Source organism: Rhamphochromis longiceps, linkage group LG23 (assembly GCF_057381845.1).
Source record: "Rhamphochromis longiceps isolate RC_006_pf linkage group LG23, R_longiceps_female_GT1.1, whole genome shotgun sequence".
NCBI lineage: Eukaryota > Metazoa > Chordata > Actinopteri > Cichliformes > Cichlidae > Rhamphochromis > Rhamphochromis longiceps.
Genome location: NC_140578.1, coordinates 19,703,322 through 19,726,439, shown reverse-complemented (window position 1 = coordinate 19,726,439; position 23,118 = coordinate 19,703,322). Strand labels below are relative to the sequence as shown.

The following is a 23,118-nucleotide window of genomic DNA, read 5'->3' as shown; positions in this document are numbered from 1 at the left end:
CAGTTTTTAAATTTAACCCTAACCCTTGTGCGTGTTCTTTATTTTGACAGCGAATGCGCACCTGCGGACCACTTATGTGCAGCACTGGTTATTTAGCTCGTCATATTGCAGCCACAGAAATTCTTTTGTCCATGAAACCATAAAGCTGCACTTTCTTTTTGCCTTATAGTCTGATTTGTCATAACTTCTCCGTTTTGTGGTAAGCTTTTCTTTGGCTGTCACTTCTTCACCCTGACCTGTCTTATTTGGCTCAGCAGAACTAAAATATATATCTGTCTGTGAAGGTTCTCAGTCATCCAGGTCATCGTAGTCAAATATATATCCTGCTGCTTTTACAGACGCACTCACATAAGCTCAGCGATTCTCTGCGCGATCAACCTCTCACATGTTTAAGCTGCGGGAGATTTCACTTGTCATGTTTGCATAGTAAGCTAACGATTAATAAGACGATGTCAGAGGAATTGGTGCACAAATTATCATCACTCACAGATCAGTGCTGTCGCTCTCTATACACAGTTCGCACGATTGCAAAGTGAAAGCAAAAAAACAAGCGCAAATTCAAAAGCGATTTCAATATGTCACATATTGACAGTGGCTCACCGATGCCAATGACATAATTACCCAGCTACATTTCTGAAAGAATGCAAAAGCATTGACATATATTTTTCCTTCCTACAATAGCCCGACGGGCAGGGAAGAGATAGATTTTGGTAGCCCGACTGAAAAAATCGCTAGCCCAAGGACGTCGGGCTAGCGATATTGCGAGCCCTGTATCTGATTGAGGAATCACTCATCTTTGGAAAAGAGAGTTTATTACAGAGAAATGTCTCTTTCCAAAATAAAAGCTATACTATCCGCTTCTTCTGGGCTATATTCTCAGCAGCATAAGGAGAATCATGTGCTAACAGCTGTCTAAATGACTCGGCTAAAGTTAGTAGCATGCTTGTTGTTTTTGTCTTTGCACTAGGATGATGTCGGCGTAAATGTGCAGTCATATTCGTTGTGTTCCCACTAGTGCTTTCAGGTTAATCTCGTTGAAATGACCTTAACGCCACAACACGGCAAATCTCTGTTAACGAGCTACCGCCGATCGCCCCGTGCATGGGGCTAGACGGCCAACACGTTAACGAGCTAACTGCGCTAACACACTAGTTCCCACCCATGTAATTGAGCATTGTGTGGCACATCCAACATACTGTTTTACTTTAGTCCATGACTCGCTTACCTTCAGGGTCATACGTCACATGAAAACCAAAATAATTCCAAACGCCACATCTGAATGAGGGTGGGGGAGGTGCCCTGCGCTCTTCCTTCTGACGATGCTGTCTGTGTTGAGCGCTCAGTGAATCTGTCGAACGCAGATTCACTGAGCGCTCAACACAGACAGCATCGTCAGAAGGAAAGTTGATAAAATAAATTACAAATGTTGTATTGTTCGATACATATGCGTACCGAACCGAAAGCACTGTATCGAACGGTTCAATATCGATACGAATATCGTTGCACCCCTAATATATATATATATACGGCAGTATAGTTACCTTTAACCACAGTATGGGGACAGAAGGGAAATATGGACCAGATCAGACAGGTTCTAGATTCGTAGGAGCCAAGGGTGTATGACAACAGAGGACTTGTACACAGTAGGTGTAGAAAACACAATTGCATTTATTAACAATTATTAAACTTGTGCACATTTAACAAAAGTAGAGCGCGCTTCTTGAAAACAAAATAAAATAAACCCCACAAATGGTCGACCTAAGGATATATTGTCTTTTGTGTCTTTTTTAAAGTCAATTTCAGTCTTTCAATGTTCAATAGTCACTCAGTGTGTGTGTAACCAGTCGGGTTACAATCTACCAGTTCATCCGGCTCTTTGGGCTGGGCTCGCCATCCAGTACTGGAAAAGGGATCCTCGATTCTTCTCAGGTCCTCAAAACCAATCCAATCCAAATAAGCAAAGGGAAAAACCTGACCATGCGAAGCAACAAATGCTACACGGGGCTTCACAGTGCTCACGTTGGCTCACGGCCTCTGGAATACAGTATCACTCTTATTATTCTCGCCGAAAAAAGGACTTTCACTATCCAGCTAGCTTCTTCGCCGCACGGGTAAACTGATCTTTCACCGTCTGTGTCTCTGGCGTATCTGACTGGCACACGAAGGCACACACAGGTGTCTGAGCAGCGCACAGACTGGGGGAGGGTCAGACCGGCCAATGATTGGTCGCTCAGTGGATCTGACAAACACACTCTAAAGGACTAAGTCCTGCCCCCACACCATTTATACATTACATATACATATGTACATATTAATTAAACTTATGTTTACATGCTTTTTATCAGTATTTATTATAATTAACTTTGTTTTTATCAATATTTATTCCCATCGTGAGAGTATGAATATTTATACTTTTAATCCCGTTTTTAACACTGGGTTACACTATCCCCCCTTAGAATCATGCAAGTCCCTTTGCATGGGATAGCTAAACGGTAATGATAGGGGAACCAGCCTTCATGGGGATGACCACAGAATCTTGTTCTGTCAAGGCACTGGTAAAAGCCAGGCTTAGACCTTGAAACAGGGACTGGGCAATGGAAACGAGAGGATTTCCCAACTGACTATATTGCAGTCGTTCTGGTTGGGTTCTTGTTCTCTCTGAGCGCCTTACAGTCGCTGTGGCTTCACTCTCAGTATTTGACTGACTTGAGTTTGCTTGATTATCATTTGAGTTGTCTTTTTCCACTGGCCCATCACAGGTAGATCCATCGGGTAAGTTGGCATCACTCTCGCTTTCATTGTCAGTGTTTGAGTGTTCCACCATGGTTTCACTCTCCTCTAGGCTTCCATATCCAAGTGGATTTCCACATTCAGGTAAGTTGTCACATCTGGTTAAATTGTCAGCTCCAAGCAAGTTGTCACATCCGGTTAAATTGTCAGCTCCAAGCAAGTTGTCATGTTCATGTAAGTTGTCTCCTCCAGGCAAATGAGTTTCAGCATGATCGTGATCATTAGGGTGTGTCTTTGGCTGGGGAATCTCATAGACTCGAGTGACCTTTATGGGCTCTTGAAGAAGTTCCTCTCTGAACCAACAGACATCCTCATCTTCCAGTTCTGAATGATCACATTCCTCATGTTGTTTAGGTGATTGCCTTGTTTTTGGTTTGCGTGCATGAGTTGGTTGGACAGGTTTCTCCTCAACAGGGGCAAGAAAACCACAAGGGAGCAAGAGATCGCGGTGGACTGTGCGGACTGGGCCCTCTTTTGTTAGGGGTTTTATACTGTAGACGGGCAAGTCACCTGCTTGGTTCACCACAACGTGAATATCAGTCTCCCACTTGTCGGCTAGCTTGTGCTTGCCTCTGAGACGGACTGCACGCACCAAAACTCTGTCACCTGGCTCTAGTTTTGAGGGTTTCACTCGCATATCAAATCTTGTTTTGTTTCTTTCTGCCATTTTGTTAGCATGGTCTGTTGCTAGTTTGTAGGTCTCTTGTAGAGTTGCCTTTAGTTTTGTTATGTACTGAGAATGAGACTTGAAACTTTTGTTGTTAAAGGGCAGCCCAAATGCTAGATCAACTGGCAATCTTGGCTGACGGCCAAACATTAACTCATATGGGGCAAAACCAGTTGTATCGTTTTTCGTACAATTGTACGCATGAACGAGTGGTTTGACATAGTTGTGCCACTGAGTTTTGTCCTTTTCCTCAAGAGTACCTAGCATACTTAGTAACGTTCTATTGAAACGTTCTACCGGGTTTCCTCTGGGGTGATAGGGTGTTGTCCGGATTTTACGAATGCCCATGATCTTGCAAAGCTCTTGGATAATGTGGGACTCGAAGTCGGGACCTTGATCGCTATGCAATCGTTCGGGTATCCCGTAGTGGACTATGAAGTTGTCCCAAAGGGCTTTTGCAACGGTCTGAGCTTTCTGATTGCTGGTAGGGATGGCTAATGAATATTTCGTGAAATGATCGGTTAATACAAGCACATCCTTTACATTACTTCGATCAGGCTCAATGGACAGGAAGTCCATGCAGACTAGTTCAAGGGGTCTGGTGGATTTGATATTCACTAGTGGAGCTGCTTTTTCTGGAGGAGTTTTGCGTCTTACACAGCGGTTGCATGTTTTGATCTTATGTTCTATATATGCTGCCATGCGAGGTCAATAGAACCTTGTTCGGGCAAGATCTAAGGTACGTTCAGTGCCTAAGTGGCCCATGTCACAGTGGAGGCTTTGGAAGACTGAGTCACGGAGCTGTTCAGGTAAGACAAGCTGGTAAGTAACATCTCCTCCATCTTGGCGAGTTCGGTACAGGATGTTATTGTGCATCTCCAATCGATTGAGCTCTCGGAGTAGAAGGTTGATGTCAGGAAGTTCAGCTCGCACAGTTGGTGGGACCTTTTCTCCAGTTTCAATTTGTGCAATAACTTCCCTCAGACAAGGGTCTGTTCTTTGTTCGTTTGTGATCTGTTCAGGGGACATATGGGGCATAACAGGAAGACCACCACAGTCATTTTCATTGACAAAGTCACCTGGAATGGCAGCTGCAGAAATGGCTAGCGAGTGAACCAAAGGGATGGTGTCATTTTGAGAGCTGCATACAAGGTGTTTCTCACAAATAGCAGACACTACTTCAGGACTTAAACTGCTGTCAGGTAGGGACAGGTGAGTCTGTGTGAACTGCTGTATGCGGTCGAGCTCTTTTTGGGACACTGCGTCGTTAAGCAACTCGCCATGTGGCCGTCTAGAAAGGCCATCTGCATCTGAGTTAAGCTTGCCTGCTCTGTACTGGAGCTTAAAGCTAAACGTTGACAGGGCAGCTAGCCATCTGTAACTCATGGCATCCATCTTAGCAGTAGTTAATATGTACGTCAGAGGATTATTGTCTGTTACGACAGTAAACTGATTTCCATATAAGTAATCTGCAAACTTTTCCGTTACTGCCCACTTCAAGGCTAAGAACTCTAACTTATGGGCGGGATAACGAGATTCACTCCTAGACAACCCACGGCTTGCATAAGCTATCACCCTGGTCTGGCCATTCTGCTCTTGATAGAGCGTGGCGCCAAGCCCTGTAGTGCTGGCGTCCGTATGGAGCGTATATGGCAGTTTAGGGTCAGCAAAACCCAATACAGGCGCAGTACTGAGCTTTTCAATGATGGTTTTGAAAGCAAGATCACAAGAGGGAGTCCATCGCTCGCCGAATGGTGTCTTGGGGTCATGGTACTGGACAGACTTCGCTTTAGGCTTTGTGCTTTTGCGCAAAGGAGGATAGCCTGATGTTAAGTCAGTGAGGGGCTTAACGATACTCGAATAGTTCTTAATGAACCGCCTGTAGTACCCTGAAAAGCCTAAGAATGAGCGGAGCTGTTTAAGATCACGGGGCACAGGCCAGGTACTTAAGGCTTCCACCTTTTCAGGGTCAGTCTCCACTCCCTTGCTGGACACAATATGCCCAAGATATCTGACAGAAGTTTGGAAAAATTTGCATTTTTCAGGTGAGAGTTTGAGCCCATATTCTTTCAGGCGATCAAGAACTTTCATTAAGCGAGCCTCATGTTCTTCAAGTGTCTTGGAGAATACAATGATGTCATCGAGAAACACGATCACTTCGCGCAGGTTCATGTCGCCCATACATTTCTCCATGAGCCGCTGGAATGTGCTGGGGGCGTTTGTAATGCCTTGGGGCATTCTATTAAATTCCCAAAAGCCGATGGGACATACGAACGCCGTCTTTGGTTTGTCCAGCTCCTCCATCTCAATTTGGTAGTACCCAGATTTTAAATCCAGGACAGAGAACCATTGTGACCCGATCAAGGTGGAAAACGTTTCCTCCAAATTGGGGAGAGCGTAAGCATCTTTTATAGTCTGCGCGTTAAGCTTTCTGTAGTCGATACAGAGGCGGACCATTTTTCTTCCGCACGACTACAATGGGTGAAGAGAAAGGGGAGGTAGATTCCCTGATCACGCCAGCTTCTTGCAGTTCTTTGAGGTGCTTACGGACTGCCTCCAGGTCGTTCGGATGTATGGGACGCGCTCTATGCTTGAACGGTGTTTCATCTGACAATCTGATTGTGTGTTTCACTTGATCCGTCTTTCCAAAGTCAAGATCATTCTGTGCAAACACTTCGGGCATTTGACTTAGCTTTTCGGTTATGCGCTCCTTCCATTCAGCGCTAATAGGGGAAGAGTCAAAGTTATATGTTACATTTGACTTCTGCTCAGTTCGGGATCTTGGAGTTCTCACTGAGTCTTCGTGAGATAGAACTCTTTGATATGCACTGACTTCTCCGATGACACAATTTAGAGGGATTGTCACATCATGTTCGGATTCATTGGTGAGTATAACTGGAACAAGGTAAGGTGCTCGTTCAGGTAGGTCTATGAGACAAGGTTTCACAAGGATGTCACCAGGTAAGGCTGACATTCGTGGATACTCTAACAAGACAGACTTTTCACCGTTACCGGCTGACACAGCTACAGCACCATCTAGAACAACAGTTTGGCCTGCTGGAATCAACTGTGGCTCTTTGTTGTGCATCGTCACTAAACCAAGACTACTGTCTTTGGACTGTTTGTGTTAGATTTGTATTGTTGATTGTCATTTATGCTTAGAAATATTTACTTATATATGCTTAGAGTTTTGTAATTAGTTGTAGATTGGTAGAGGTTTTGATCCTTGATAGTCTGCAAACTTTGTGTGTATTAGACAGCACTTTGGGAGCATGAGAGGTCATACCGTGTCTTATTATTTTATGGTAGGATTAACGTAGTTGCGTCTGTTCTAGTCTAAGTGCTCTTTGTTTAGATGAACTGCAGGACTTCCTCACCGTGTTATCTAGGATGAACCATCTAGGGTGAGGGGGAGGCTACCCTCTTCCTGACCAAGGATGTTTGACCCTTTGATCAGCAGTACACACACACACACACACACACACACACACACACACACACACGCACACACACACACACACACACACACACACACAGGCAAGGTACTCTTTGTGTGTATGTAGACGTCATATGTTAATGAACTTATGCATATTCATGTAACCTCAATAAAAGAACAGTGGTACGGGAGAACGGACGAGAGCAACTGGGGTCAAGCGAAGGAACGGTGCCTGTCCGGTTCTCTCCCGTGCACGAGAAACATGAAGAAGCTTGCCTACTTGTGTCTTGCTTTGCAGTGTAATTATATTGCCTTCAACGTTCCAGCGGATGGGTTCAAGCTACAAACCTATCATTAATTGGTCCTTCGATGCCGGAGCCCTGGAATCGCATTCACCGAGGGGAGGAGAGGCACGCTGAAAGACTGACGTCAGCCAGGAAGTTCCTGTGGATTCGCTGTATGTCTTTTCTCCTCGATGAATGGCGATTGGCGGGATTCGAGGCTGATATTACACGCTAAGCAACACCAAGTAAGTTTAGAGTCCAACTCTATAACTGTACGTCTTCGCCGCTCAGTGGGGCGTTGTCCGTGGCCGCTTAGTGGGGCTAAAATTACGTCTTCGCCGCTCAGTGGGGCGTTGTCCGTGGCCGCTCAGTGGGGCTAAAATTCGCCGTCTAAGTGGGGCGATGTACAAAGCCGCTCAGTGGGGTTTTTTATACAGAAGCATTAAGTCGCAGAGTTGCGCAGTTCGAACTTTTTTTGGTTCGCCGTCTTAGTGGGGCGAAATACAGACCGCTGTGTGGGGTACTGTAGTGAGTTCTCCACCGCTCAGTGGGGTGTTGAGAAGTTCCGCGGGGTCCAGATTGTGCTGGACAGTAGGCCTATTTTGTGTTGTTGTCATTGTCGTCGTCGTTGTTGTTGTTGTTGTGTGTGAGTGTGTGCGGAGCAGAACATGTGGTCTGTGACACCGACTGTTGTTGTTATCATGGGTTTCTAAGCAACCAAGAGTGAGTCGGAGGGAGACAGACGTTTGTGCTGGACTTTGCTCCTGGCAGCACAAAGTATTTATGTAAAAAAGAGAGAGAGCGACGGCTCCACAGCTGCGCGGGTTCACGCGAGCGCGGTCACGCGGACCTGAGCCGTGCGGTTAATCGCAGGCTTATAAATGGAAGAGATTCAAATGTTAGAAGTTTTCAGAAAACACACCAGCCTTGGAGAGCTGTGGAGAAGGCCAGCCCACATCAGCAGCACTTAAGATATGCTCTGGTGAATGGCTTTCCCCCCACCCCTTGCTGACACAATGTTTATTCTTTAGCTTGCCCTGATCGACAGCAGCCTGTGTGCCAGACCATAGATTTAATTGAGGTGGATAGTTGTTAAAAGTAATCTACATTAAGCTTGTGGTTGCTTAAATTCAGTACAATGACATGTGAGGTGAAGTGATATAGGTAAATATTTAAACTCATGAAGTGCATAGAGGCACTTGACCTGTGTGAAAGACTGTCGTCTTGTTATGAGCCATTGTTGAGATATACAGCACGCCTGTGAAAACAACTAATATGCTGAACCCTGTATGAAACATCTAAAAGTACATGATGGAGGAGCTGTGTTGAATATGAAAGTGTAAGACTTTGCCGCTGTGGGCAGAGCATGCAACTACTGTGTGATGTTGCGTTGCAGTTTTTTTCTGAGCTGATGAGCAAGCTACACGTTATCAGATCAAGAGCTGTCTGGGAACTACTCAAAGAGGGGGAAACAGGGAGTGTGCAGCGTTTCCGTGAGCAGTTTTCCTGCATCTTGACTTGTGTGTAGAGTGTTCATAACATCAGCATCATGTTTTTGTTTATTTGTTTTGTTGGGTTGAAAATAATTAAATAAATGTGTGATCATGCCTATGGATCACCATGGCACGTATCTCCAGCCATATGATTTATTTATGCAGATGACAAAGTGAGTGTGAATGTGTCTGACATCACAGTGTTTTTGTGTACTGTGCAAAAGTAATTGCCTTTGATTGTGAGTGAGAGCGGTGATTCTGCAGGTCACCAGCTATTGTAACGAAAAAAAAAAAAAGAGTGAAAAAGAGACAAAAATTACATTGTAGACGAAGAAAAATAATCATGGGAAAAAGGTTTCGTGTTGATCAGCCGAAAAACAACTACAATGTCATTTTATGCTTTTAAGAAAGGATTGTTCACACAAACACACACACACACACAGAGATGTGTGTTGATTAAGCAGTGATGATAATAATGAAATGTCTTAGTTTGTCACTTTCAGGTGAAAAGCAGACCTGAATCAATTTTCCACATGCAGCGGTCGGAAGAAAGTTATAGTTTAACATCATTGGAAACATGCAGGCCAAGTTTCTGGCTGACTTATTTACAGTGCCATGTGTTTCTCAACCTCACAAGCGAGCTCACTCCTCCCTGAAGATAAGGAATGCAGCTCCAAAGCAATAACATGATAAAGAGACAGCAGCAAGTCCTGAGCACAAAAAGTCCCAGCAAAGCAGCAGCAATGTGGACAAACAGCAGCAGCAGAAGAAAGCAAACCCATCTTCCTGTCTGATTGGATGAATTCCACGGAGGGGCGAGCAAGATGGCGGTGGCAGCATGTTGAAATGCTCAAAAAGGACTGAGTGACTCGGGCAAGCCACATGCGGCTAGCATGCTGGCTAGCGACATGAAAGAAATGGACCCTTCATGATGCGTTCAACGTGCCAGCGCTGTGGTGGGAAAGGCTCCGTCATAAACACGCCCTGCACCAAGGTTCAGGCCAAGAAGAAGAAGACGATGACTTCCAAGCCCAAGAAGGTCGGCCTCAGCGTGGGCGAGCTGATTGTGAAAGCCGTGGCCACTTCCAAGGAGCGCAACGGCCTGTCCGTGGCCGCTCTCAAGAAGGCTCTGGCTGCCGGAGGCTACGATGTGGACAAGAACAAGGCCCGTGTCAAGACCGCCATCAAGAGCCTGGTGGCGAAGGGCACTCTGGTGCAGACCAAGGGCACCAGGACCTCCGGATCCTTCAAGATGAACAAGGCTACTGAGAGCAAAGCCAAGAAGCCCGCCGCGGCCAAAGCCAAGAAACCGGCAGCAGCTGCTAAGAAGTCGCCCAAGAAGGCAGCGGCAGCACTTCAGACACTAGCACAAAGTCAACCGCATCAGAGGAGGGACAGGACAAAGCTGAAGGAGAAACTGCCTGCTATTGGACTATTGAAGTGGCAGAGGACAATAGTGAGAGTGGTGAGAACACAAATTTTGTTATTAAATGTGGGAAATCAAAATTTGGGTTAGCAAACCTGGGGAAAAAGAAAACTGACTGCTTAAGTTGGAAAATTGTGAAGGAGTCTGAAACATATACAAACATATACAGAATCACACAAAACATGCATTAACCCTACTAACACAAACACAAGAGAGCTTATGAAGATTAGACAACATCTTAAGCGTGTGAGTCTGTTTATCATCTTGTCCAAGTCACCTCGTGTGATGCAAAGACCAGTGGACTCACAGCACATTAGTTAAGAAATGATTAAATAATAGCAGAGAAGTGTGTAGGAAAGGCAGAGAACATGCTCTGCTGGATATGCAGCTCCACAGACATGCATTAAACCTGCCTAATAACACAAACACATGTAATGAAAATTAGCTTGTTATCTTTCATCAGTGTTAAAATAGTGTCAATTTAGCAGACACTTGTTCTCAAATACTGAATTTATCCAATAAAAAAAAATTGACTCTGTAGGTTGCAGGACAGCAGTTTAACTTTTGTGGGGAAAAAAGATCCTGGTTTGACCAACCAGTGATCAGACAATAAATTTAGTTGTTAATATAGTAAATTGGGAGAAGCTTCCTGCTTGATTGATGCAGCACAAGTTTACTACTAAATTTACTGTATGAGGGAAATTCTCTTTTAGTGATAACATTTTGAACATGCATTTCTGTCATCCTGTCATCCTAGTGGGTTAATAGCTGATTCAAATTAGTTGATCGGTCTTAGATTAATGAAAGGTGACTGAATTCTAGTATGAGTGAATGAGATGTGTTGGAGTTGTTGTGTGTTGAGTGGAGACTCTAAAACACTGAGTTTCCTGTTTTGATGTGCGAGTGAATCCTGTATTTAGATACACAACTCTGAATACATCAGAACAAACGTCTTTTGTGAAGTGCATGACAGCATGTCACATGTTTTATGATGAAGGGAAAAAGGAAAAATTGAATAAAATAGATCTGTGGCTTAAATGAGTGAAGAGCACAGACCGGGTGATTAAACTCATAGCTAATATGACATTAGGGTTATGTTGTGTGTTGTGCAGTTGATGGTTGGTTTGGAGTGAATCTAGCTGATGATTCTTCTCCTGTTGTGAAGATGATGAGGAGTTTGTGTCATGACTTAACAAGGCCTTTTTATTTTGATACTTTCACAGTGCACTGAAAGTTTGGTTTGATAATCTCTGTTATTTTTTATTTTTCATTTTTGAACAAGCACTGATTTTTGCTTGTGAATTTCTTTTCTTTGAGCAGATCTGCAAGTCGGGAGTTAAAAGCGTTACACGTCGTCAAGAAAATTGTTGCAAGTGAGTTTCTCCACATTTAAAATGGGTTCAGGAGAAAGCCACTTATTTGGGACAATTAGGAAATGAGAGTCCCCCCCAAAAAGGATTCAACAAGGAAATCCAGTCTAAATTATTTTTCTTTTTGAAATAACGTCGTTTTGCTGAGCGTGGAAACGAATGCGATGATAATTTCCACAATTAGCAAAAGAAGGAACCACTGAGTGAATGAGTAAGAATTTTAAAATATCTGACTGACTGACTGAACATGATTGTGTGAAGCTAACCCCCACCTGACAAAGGTGCAGATGAACCCATGTGTTTCCTTTTACAGGAGCAGAAAGATGACAGCAACACTCGAGGTTGCATGATGATTTAACCTTTTAAATGCCATTTTCTGTGTCTGTGCATTTATCAGGTGTGTTATTCATAGGCTTGAGTTGCTCACAGAGATAACTGTGACAAAGTATGCATACGCCTGCGCAAGCGCTAATATTTGCATTTTCTTTTCTTACAGCATGCCAGTTCTTCATGTGAATTGATGATGCGATTTATACCAGGACAACTGGTTGATGTTTTTTCCTACTACAGGATTTCTGGGTTTATGTGTGAGGAAAACTGTGTTTATAGGTTATGAGTGGTGATGCTGTTGCATTGTGTTGATGGGAAAATGTGAAGGTTACTTTGATAATGTGAATAACATGTGTGAAATTTCCTGTGTTGAGAACTGGTGTTACTTCTTTCCACAGCTAGGGATGGCTAACTTTATGGTGTTTTTATGGCACCTCTGGAATGTGGATGGCCGACGCCTGCCCACCAGGATAATCAATGTGTGTTGCTAATGTTTGTTTTTTGAGACTGCATGTACAAGATTCAGCAGAAGCGGACAAGTGACATGAGACAAACAAATAAGAGATGCGGTGTTATGGAATAGTTAATATGGGCTCATTTGCTGGCCACTCTTGAGCCCATAAATAATATATGAGTGGAGTGACTTTGCTTAAGAGCAGTCACCGATTACATTAATGTTGCCTGAGTACATGGGATGATCCATGTCTGAGGCGACTTATGAAAATAATTGTAGTTTACTGATTTGAGAAAACCTGCACATGACACTTGTCTTGCTGATGTTGAATGCTTCTTGTTCTTATGATACAATTGTTTACAGGTATGAAGTTTGATTTTACTTCCAGATCTTGTTTTCCAGGCCATGATGGTGTGTATGCAGGCTCCTGGGAGAGCCAGGTGTTAAGCAAACTTAATATGCAAAACACACTAACATTTTCATTGCAGGATTATAGGTCCAGGGTGGTGCTGCTCCAGGGGAGGAGATGCCCTGATGTTGCCTGGGATATGATCTAGCTAATCTTTTTCTTTAAGACTGGAATCCAGGTTTGGTGAGTTGACGCATGGGTGTGTCCATGCGTCAAGAGGAGGGGTCCAAGGATTATTATTAAACAATGTTTTTTATTATTGTTGCAGTGATTTGTGTGATTAGCCGTTTTATTTACAAATATTAAACCTATGCAAGTGGTGCACCCATGTTCAGATGAGGCTTTGATGGCCTATAAGTGAAGTTCACTGAACTAAAGAATGTGGTTTGATGACTGTTGACATGCTCTCCAAATAGTTTGTCTTCCTAGCAAGGAAATACAGGTGCAGCAGTAATCTCCTGAGAAATCTTCAGAGGCCCAGTGAGAAGCGCATAGCTGACAGGACCAGGCAGTGGTTGAGGTCAAAGGTCAAGCTGGTTGGGGCCCATCATGAGATCAGACCTTGGAGCCACAGCAAGGACCATTTTAACTGCCTGCAAAATAGCGAGAGACCCTCCTGGATTTATCAGAGCCACTGCAAGAGGTCGAGGTCCCAGGAAACCCCGGCACCCTCAAGACAGCACAATAGAGAAATCTCACACTTGGTTGTTTCAGTGGTGAGGGGGGAGTGCTGATTGAGCCCCCGTAGGGTAAGCTCGCACTTCAACCTCCAGCCTCTGATCAACTCTAGGGCAACCAAGTGCGAGGCGTGACAGACCTGTGTGCGACCAGGACCCTCTTGGTTACCTTGACTACGACACTTATCCTTATAGGACCCCAGCTGGTGCCGGAAACAGCTGAACCAGGAGGAAGGCAGAGGAGATGGACACATGACTCTCACCTAAGAGAGACAGATCCAGCAGGCCCAAAATCAGGACTATGCATTACGAGAAGGAGTGCCTGAGAGGATCGTCCACAGGATGGGAGCTGAGGCCAGGAGAGAGGCTTCAGGAGGATCAGAGATCATCTTCAGCACAGCAGACATCACACAGAGAGCTGTGCTACTGAGCTTCCAGGAGATCAAGAGGAGACTTCCCACAGCAAGATTTTAAATAAAATGAAAGATTCAATATTGACGCTGAGAAAGACAATTAAGGTGTACGACGTGCCCTGCCTTAAATCTTCAGCAGCGTTGGGATATGAAAACTCGAGGGATGAGGGCTCCATCGACAGCGTAGAAGTAGTTCGAGGATGACATCATGATTCTGTGAAAAGCACAGGAACCAGAAGCTATGGTGGTGATAACAGCAGTTTCCTATGAACATCACCTAACGCTGTGCCACTGTACTGTGCATACGATGACACTCTGAAGGCTGCTGGGATCATAACAGCAGTAAGACAACTGAACCCTGCACCCTTTCCACAGAGGTGTTTCTCTGCAGAGCGTGGACAATTAAGGAGTCATAAATATCCCCCTCACAGGACGAAGGCTTGAATGAGGTGATGGGGGTTGGTGGAGGCCATAAAACTAGAGTGCTGAGAGGTCTGCAGCTTGGAAATAGCTGAGACCCATGTTGACGAACAACAAAACTAACTGGTATGTTTGAATGTTTATTCTACATACATTTGGACTCTGGTCCTATGGACAGTGATGGAAACAACTGGAAGAGACATTCATGACGCCCTGCAGAGCTTAAACCACTCTGCAGAGAGACATGTGATTTGCACACCCAGAGGAAGCATCACCAAGCTGAGATGTTTTTGAAAATGTTATCTTCTTATTTTCACTATTAAATTAACAATTTCTTTGTTTGCTCGTAAGATGCAGTTTGCCATGAGATGAGCTCAATGAATGGGATAACTGCTAATACATTTGTTGAACTGTGTACCTTTTCAGTAATTTAGGGTGATTTGACATATGCTGAGTATAAAAATGTTTGCATTGAAACTGTCAGACATGAGGTATTCATACCTGGGAACTTTTCAGGCATAAAGGTCAAAAAGGGGGGAAATGTTAGATTTGTATTGTTGATTGTCATTTATGCTTAGAAATATTTACTTATATATGCTTAGAGTTTTGTAATTAGTTGTAGATTGGTAGAGGTTTTGATCCTTGATAGTCTGCAAACTTTGTGTGTATTAGACAGCACTTTGGGAGCATGAGAGGTCATACCGTGTCTTATTATTTTATGGTAGGATTAACGTAGTTGCGTCTGTTCTAGTCTAAGTGCTCTTTGTTTAGATGAACTGCAGGACTTCCTCACCGTGTTATCTAGGATGAACCATCTAGGGTGAGGGGGAGGCTACCCTCTTCCTGACCAAGGATGTTTGACCCTTTGATCAGCAGTACACACACACACACACACACACACACACACACACACACACACACACACACACACACACACACAGGCAAGGTACTCTTTGTGTGTATGTAGACGTCATATGTTAATGAACTTATGCATATTCATGTAACCTCAATAAAAGAACAGTGGTACGGGAGAACGGACGAGAGCAACTGGGGTCAAGCGAAGGAACGGTGCCTGTCCGGTTCTCTCCCGTGCACGAGAAACATGAAGAAGCTTGCCTACTTGTGTCTTGCTTTGCAGTGTAATTATATTGCCTTCAACGTTCCAGCGGATGGGTTCAAGCTACAAACCTATCAGTTTGTGTCGTGACTCAAGAACTTTTAGAACTGCCCTATAGCCATATGGCAGGTTCAGCTGCAGTTCATGGCATGTGTTAGAGTACAGCTCATAAAGTACATCTAATGTGTTTGTCCCAATTAGCACTAAGGACTGAGAAGCTGTGCGCACATCGGGGACAACTAAGGCAAGCGTCGGCACTTCAGCTTCAATGCCAAGGAAGTCCTTTGGGAAAGTGACATGCAGTTCAATGTAGCCTAAGTAAGGCACAGACTGACCGTTGGCACCCTCAACTTCTAAAAGTTCAAACAATGGCTTAATCTCATGAGAGGACAAATGCTGACGATAGTAGGACTCGGGGACTGTAGTCACCTGGGAACCAGTATCTAGCAAACAACTCACTGTGTGACCATTAACTTTCACTTGTGCAGTACTCTTTGTACCAATTAGACCTTTAGGAAAGTCGAAGGAATCTGATCTTGTGTGTGACTTTAGGCTGGCACGCTTTTTAGGTGAAGCTTTTTGTTTAACCTGGGTGGGACGGGTTAATAAAGCATCAGCCTCCATTTGTCCCGCAACGGAGGCAGAATTTAGTTTAAAGAAAGCTGGTCATTCTGCCTGTCCCATATCTGCCTTCTCACTCTTAATTCCCTTCGTTTTGCAACTACAAGGGCAGGATTGGGCTCTGACTCACAAGTGGCTACTATATGTCCATCTTCCCCACAGCGGAAGCAATACCAGGGCTTGGGCCTAGTACTGGGGCGGCTGGGTGGAGGTGAGTTTTCAGGTTTGGCATGGTCAGGTTTTTTATTTTCAGGTTTCCTTGTTCGAACTGTCTTCAGTGTTGCTTGTTTCTTTGGCTTCACAACGGCAGCTAATTGGCTTTTTAGATCGGCAACTTGTTTTTTCAGCTCTTCTAGACTATCTGACTGTGCTTGACAAACATCTGCATTTGTTTCAGTGACCGTCTGTTCATGAGACACTGCTTTTGGTTTCGTGGCGCTAAAGTGTTTCTTCATTCGCGTGTTTTTAACTTCTTGTCGGTTTTCTGCAGTACGCAGGAGAAGCAATAGCTCTGCATAAGTGGGTGGCTCCTTATGCTTTAGCTCCAATTGCAACTCCGTTAGCAAGTTATCATCCCAGCAGCCTCTGTAAAACTGTTTAAGAAGCTGCTTATTTACTTCATGTGGTTCAAGCCCACCTCTGCGCACGGTGTGATTGACTGCCACCTGCAAACGAAGCAGATAAGCAGAGGGCTTTTCACCATGATCTTGGAGGGTGTTCATGAAGCGTACAAACAGTTCCTCACCATCTTCGACGGTGCCAAAAGCTGAATCCAGAAGGTTAAGATAGTCTGCAGGAGTGGCTTCTGGCCCAAGAGGACGGATGACATCAGAAGCGGGAGCAAGGAGACTTTCAAGAATCTTACGAGTTTTTTCCAACTCGGACAAAGAAGCATCTTCCATCAACAAGTCAACATGAGAACGCCATGTTTCATAGTCCGCTTCGCTGTAAGGTCTGGGCATCTTGCCAGAGAAAGCTCTGAGTCTTAATGTAGAGTGAGCATGTGATGTCTTTTCAACACTCTTGACAACATGCTCGACTACTACTTTCTGAACCTCTGGTGGGTTGAGGTCAGTTGGACTCAACATTTGAGGTGTCAAGTTTGGTCTCATGGGGCATTGGAATGCGCCCTGAATGGGTTCAGGAGGGTGAGGCAGTTCAGTTAAGACTGAAGGTGAGGCTCCAAGTTGTGTGGATCCTACCACAGGGCAAGTCTGATCAGCAGCATCATTTTCAGGGTTTATCTCAGCTGTCTCAGCAGCTTCGATGGTCTTCCCTATTGTGGATAGGGCCTCCCGCAACACTTCTTCGAAATCCTTCCCACTTAACTTGGCTAAACCCTTCAGGTTGCTAATGTAAGCTTCAGTAAAAGCGCCCCCTACGGTCTTAGTATAGATGTCAGTTAAGGCTCGAATGCGGTAACTGACATCTGGATTGTCAGTAGACTGTAAGAGGTAAGGCAGCTTAGGTGCTAATATTTCAACGGCTGCACCAGACTCGAACTCTACAATCTGACTTTTGTGGAATGCAGAAGAGTCATCATCGACAGCGAGCACTCTACGAATAGTACCATGTTGCTCCAGAAACTCAAATACCTCTTTGTCTTTATCTCTATCTGTAACACCGCTAACAATAATGGCATTTGGTACTTTAACGGCATACTTCTCGACAAAATCCATTTTCACAGTATGTGAGCGTTTGATCAAAGGTCAGAGAGGATTCCAATGTTGTCACACAACACTCTAGGCTCCTGGCTGGCTCGCCACTTTTTTACTTATGTAACACTGGTGGTGCAATACTAGGCCTGTTAGTGCTACTTCTTGCCTTCTTTGCCTGTAGTACGCCAGTATAGTTACCTTTAACCACAGTATGGGGACAGAAGGGAAATATGGACCAGATCAGACAGGTTCTAGATTCGTAGGAGCCAAGGGTGTATGACAACAGAGGACTTGTACACAGTAGGTGTAGAAAACACAATTGCATTTATTAACAATTATTAAACTTGTGCACATTTAACAAAAGTAGAGCGCGCTTCTTGAAAACAAAATAAAATAAACCCCACAAATGGTCGACCTAAGGATATATTGTCTTTTGTGTCTTTTTTAAAGTCAATTTCAGTCTTTCAATGTTCAATAGTCACTCAGTGTGTGTGTAACCAGTCGGGTTACAATCTACCAGTTCATCCGGCTCTTTGGGCTGGGCTCGCCATCCAGTACTGGAAAAGGGATCCTCGATTCTTCTCAGGTCCTCAAAACCAATCCAATCCAAATAAGCAAAGGGAAAAACCTGACCATGCGAAGCAACAAATGCTACACGGGGCTTCACAGTGCTCACGTTGGCTCACGGCCTCTGGAATACAGTATCACTCTTATTATTCTCGCCGAAAAAAGGACTTTCACTATCCAGCTAGCTTCTTCGCCGCACGGGTAAACTGATCTTTCACCGTCTGTGTCTCTGGCGTATCTGACTGGCACACGAAGGCACACACAGGTGTCTGAGCAGCGCACAGACTGGGGGAGGGTCAGACCGGCCAATGATTGGTCGCTCAGTGGATCTGACAAACACACTCTAAAGGACTAAGTCCTGCCCCCACACCATTTATACATTACATATACATATGTACATATTAATTAAACTTATGTTTACATGCTTTTTATCAGTATTTATTATAATTAACTTTGTTTTTATCAATATTTATTCCCATCGTGAGAGTATGAATATTTATACTTTTAATCCCGTTTTTAACACTGGGTTACAAACAGGCAAAGCTTTTTGCTTTAAAATCCTCCTAATATGGCTGCTGCTTTATCTTTAGGTGTAGGACTAAATAGTAATGGCAGTGTGTGAGGACTGTCTAGGTATCACTCTGTCCTTCTAGAGAGTGTCGCCTGATTTCCTCATCCACATTCAGGCCATGAGTATCACAATAGCTGAGCCTCATTAGTTTGGTTTTAGAAATAAGAACCACGCCTCAGTGTATTCAAAAGATTTTAACATGTTTTTAATGGATGGATCAACTGTGAGTGCCAGCATATCCAATGAACAGTACTCGCTTTTTGTTATGTCCTTGCTGTGTTTATTCGTTTATTTGTTTATTTATAAGGAACCCCATTAACTTCAACAACAGTGGTTGCTAGTCTCCCTTGGGCCCAAGCCATCAAATACAATCAAATAAAATATTATCCAATAAAGTGGAAGCAAAACACCCACATAATATGGCTCTTACATCCAGAGTGAGGTTTTACAATTGTAAAATGTAAGCATATAAATATCAATAACACTGAGACAAAATACACAAATTTCCATTACAAATCACATTGCCCTTTTACAATATTTACAATAATTAAAATCGTTTTTTGAAATTATGAATAGATGATAATTCTCTAATTGCATAAGGAAATTTATTCCACTTAGAAGATGCTCTAAATATAACAGAGTTTTTCAATAATTTGCTTTGAACTTGAGGAATTACTACACTGCTGTTTGTTGAAAATCGTGTAGGAAAAAATGTGATTGTATTTATGAAGAAAGTATTGCTTTCTTCATAAATACAAGTAAGCCATAGTATAATTTAGCTTGTACAGGAAGCCAAGAAAGTTTATTGTGCATTTTTTCAATATTTCTATAGTATGAACACCTTAACACTAATCTTGCTGCCTTATTCTGGACTAACTGCAGCCTGTTAAGATCTGTGTTATTAGCTGCTTAGCAAATGATTGAACAATACTCTGGATAAGACGAGTGCATTAATGACATCTTTCATAATTGAAGAAGTAATATATATCCCGTGTCCAATTTTCTTAATAACAGAGTCTATGTGCTGAGACCATGAAAGGTGGTGATTTATGGTAACTCCAAGTAATTTAATCTGGGTGACCTGTTCTAATACCAGCTTTAGAAAGATTCAGTTGTGGGCTTTTGAATAAGCATAATCTCCTTGCAATTAACATAGATTTGGATTTAGATATGTTTAAAATCATGTGGTTTTTACTTATCCAGTCAAAAATCTTGTTGTAATACGCTGGTCAATTCAGAGTTGTCTCTGGCTGAATAAAACATGGTGGAATCATCAGCATACATTACAAGACGAGATTTATCCAAAACATACAGCAGATCATTTGTGAAAACTGAATAGAGAAGTGGACTGAGGCAGCTGCCTTGGGGCAGACCACAGTTCATTTTGCAGCCCTCGGAAAATTACCATTATAATAAACCTTTTGCCTTCTTCCAGACAAATAACTTTTCATCCAGCACAAAGCAGCTGGTGAAAATCCATAACGTTTTAGTTTATCGATCAAAAGATCATAATTTATATATCAAATGCAGGACTAAAGTCCAAGAATACCACCCCAACCAAATCCCTATTATCTAGATGTTTATACCAGTTATCTGTCATGTTAATGAGAGTTGAGCTAAAGTAAAAAGACAACCAGCGCCTTTATTGTTGACCAATAATTTTAGAGCTGTTTTATAATGAAAGTCAGTTGTTGGTATTTTTTAAAAATACATGAAGGAATGTGTTCATTCATTCAGTAAAAGGACTAGATGTTACAATCTCTGCTAATGCATTGCCTCAAATGGAGAAAGCCTTGAGGGATGGCTGTTACAAGGAAAGGCAGAAACTTTACCAGCGGGACACATCGTTGTGTGCCTCAACTTCACAGGGTGTTTCGGACTTTTATCCCAACCTAATCTGCCATTTTGTTTTTACCTTTCTTGCCTTTGAGATTTGATCTAGATTATCATATTAAAATTTGGGACATATTTGGATTCATCGGGTGTTTCAGCCGTTATCACTAGACACCCTCATTAAGGAGGCCCTGCCAGGGTTGATCAGACCCCAGACTAGTTTTTTAGAATTTATTTTCTTCTATCAGTTCACTACAACTGAGAAGTAATACTTACCTCTTTAATATTTAAGGAGCCTCACTTCTTCAAAGGGATAGAAAAGGTGATACCGAGAAGTAAGACCTCGGCTTGTCCCCCTCCCGGACAAATGCTGATCAATACTGAGACTCCTCTTGGTTCGTGAAAGGTTGAGCACTGATGGATTTTCTCTTTCACTCAACTTTCTCAGCTAGACAGCTGAGGACCTGGTTGTGTTTCCATGGCTGTATCCCAATTCAGGGTCTGCAGCCTTAAAGGCCGCATTTTAAGGCCGATTACGTCACAGCGACGCGACGAAGGCTGTCCCAATTCGAAGGCTGCTCGAAATGCGGCCCTCAAATGCATCCTTTATTTCCCTGAATTTTAAGGACGTGGCAGTGTAGACTTCGTGGTCCAACATATCCCAGAATGCATAGTGGGTGGTGGGTGTGGATAATTTTGCCGATGGTTAGCACTGTTGCCGCACAGCAAGAAGGTCGTGAGTTCAATTCCACCATCAGGCTGGGGTCTTTCTGTGTGGAGTTTGCATGTTCTCCCCGTGTTTGTGTGGGTTCCCTCCGGGTACTCCGGCTTCCTCCCACCGTCCAAAGACATGCAGCTTGTGAGGATAGGTTAATTGGATAATCCAAATTGTGAGTGTGAATGGTTGTCTGTCCCTGTGTGTTGGCCCTGCGACAGACTGGCGACCTGTCCAGGGTGTACCCCGCCTCTTACCCTATGACAGCTGGGATAGGCTCCAGCGCCCCCCGCGACCCTGAAAAGGATAAGCGGAAGCGAATGGATGGATTAAAACATTACTGTTGGCCACATGTTGGCAAAGATATGTGACATTACAGGGAGTGCAGAATTATTAGGCAAGTTGTATTTTTGAGGAATAACTTTATTATTGAACAACAACCATGTTCTCAATGAACCCAAAAAAACTCATTAATATCAAAGCTGAATGTTTTTGGAAGTAGTTTTTAGTTTGTTTTTAGTTTTAGATATTTTAGGGGGATATCTGTGTGTGCAGGTGACTATTACTGTGCATAATTATTAGGCAACTTAACAAAAAACAAATATATACCCATTTCAATTATTTAGTTTTTCCAGTGACACCAATATAACATCTCCACATTCACAAATATACATTTCTGACATTCAAAAACAAAACAAAAACAAATCAGCGACCAATATAGCCACCTTTCTTTGCAAGGACACTCAAAAGCCTGCCATCCATGGATTCTGTCAGTGTTTTGATCTGTTCACCATCAACATTGCGTGCAGCAGCAACCACAGCCTCCCAGACACTGTTCAGAGAGGTGTACTGTTTTCCCTGCTTGTAAATCTCACATTTGATGATGGACCACAGGTTCTCAATGGAGTTCAGATCAGGTGAACAAGGAGGCCATGTCATTAGTTTTTCTTCTTTTATACCCTTTCTTGCCAGCCACGCTGTGGAGTGTGATGGAGCATTGTCCTGCATGAAAATCATGTTTTTCTTGAAGGATGCAGACTTCTTCCTGTACCACTGCTTGAAGAAGGTGTCTTCCAGAAACTGGCAGTAGGACTGGGAATTGAGCTTGACTCCATCCTCAACCCGAAAAGGCCCCACAAGCTCATCTTTGATGATACCAGCCCAAACCAGTACTCCACCTCCACCTTGCTGGCGTCTGAGTCGGACTGGTGCTCTCTGCCCTTTATGCTTCCAAGATGGCGCGGCCACGCCCAGACGCCTTCCTGACCACTCCGCTCCGACTATCTACTTTTCTTGTTTTTTACCAATTTTTTGCTCTGGTTTTCATCCCAAAATCCTCTAGTCTTATAGTTTACGACAGTGGATCACTTATAAACATCGGTGCCAAGGTTGCACATCTAATCTTGGACACTTTTAAACCCGACCCTTCCTGGCCGCCAGAGATTCTACGCGGCGCGGAGAACAACAAAGAACGGGCCGCTCATCCGAGGCGCAGAACAAAGAAGCGCCGGGGGAAACGCGCTGGTATTAGGAACAGACTGAGACAGCAGGCGCATCGCGCACCACTGCCCAGTATCCTACTGGCCAATGTACAATCCATGGAGAACAAGCTCGACGACCTAAGAGTAAGGGTCACCTTCCAACGTGACATGAGGGACTGCAACATTCTGTGCTTCACGGAGACATGGCTGACCCCCACCGTGCCGGACCAGGCCGTAACTCCGTCGGATTCATTCTTTATGCTCCGCGCGGACAGAACGGCAGAGTCAAACAAAACCAAAGGTGGGGGAGTGTGTTTCATGGTAAACAGAAAGTGGTGTGATGCCAGGAGCATTTCTACTCTCTCCAGCGGCTGCTCGCCACATCT

General features: G+C 43.7%; 1 protein-coding gene across 2 annotated transcripts; it reads left to right on the top strand.

Moving 5' to 3' along the window:
• Positions 1-7,320: 7,320 nt before the first annotated feature.
• Positions 7,321-13,209, top strand: LOC146641782 (histone H1.3-like). Of its 2 annotated transcripts, none has more exons than XR_014909475.1 (2): positions 7,321-7,422; positions 12,653-12,688. XR_014909475.1 is itself a non-coding variant. In XM_085397176.1 (2 exons), exons 1-2 carry the CDS (start codon positions 9,599-9,601, stop codon positions 12,695-12,697), a joined length of 582 nt encoding a protein of 193 aa, XP_085253302.1. In that variant the 5' UTR covers positions 7,429-9,598; the 3' UTR covers positions 12,698-13,209. The 2 variants fall into 2 exon arrangements, 1 of the variants encoding a protein (XP_085253302.1); XM_085397176.1 differs by lacking the exon at positions 7,321-7,422 and adding an exon at positions 7,429-10,135 and having other exon boundaries at positions 12,653-13,209.
• The last annotated feature ends 9,909 nt before the right edge of the window (positions 13,210-23,118 follow it).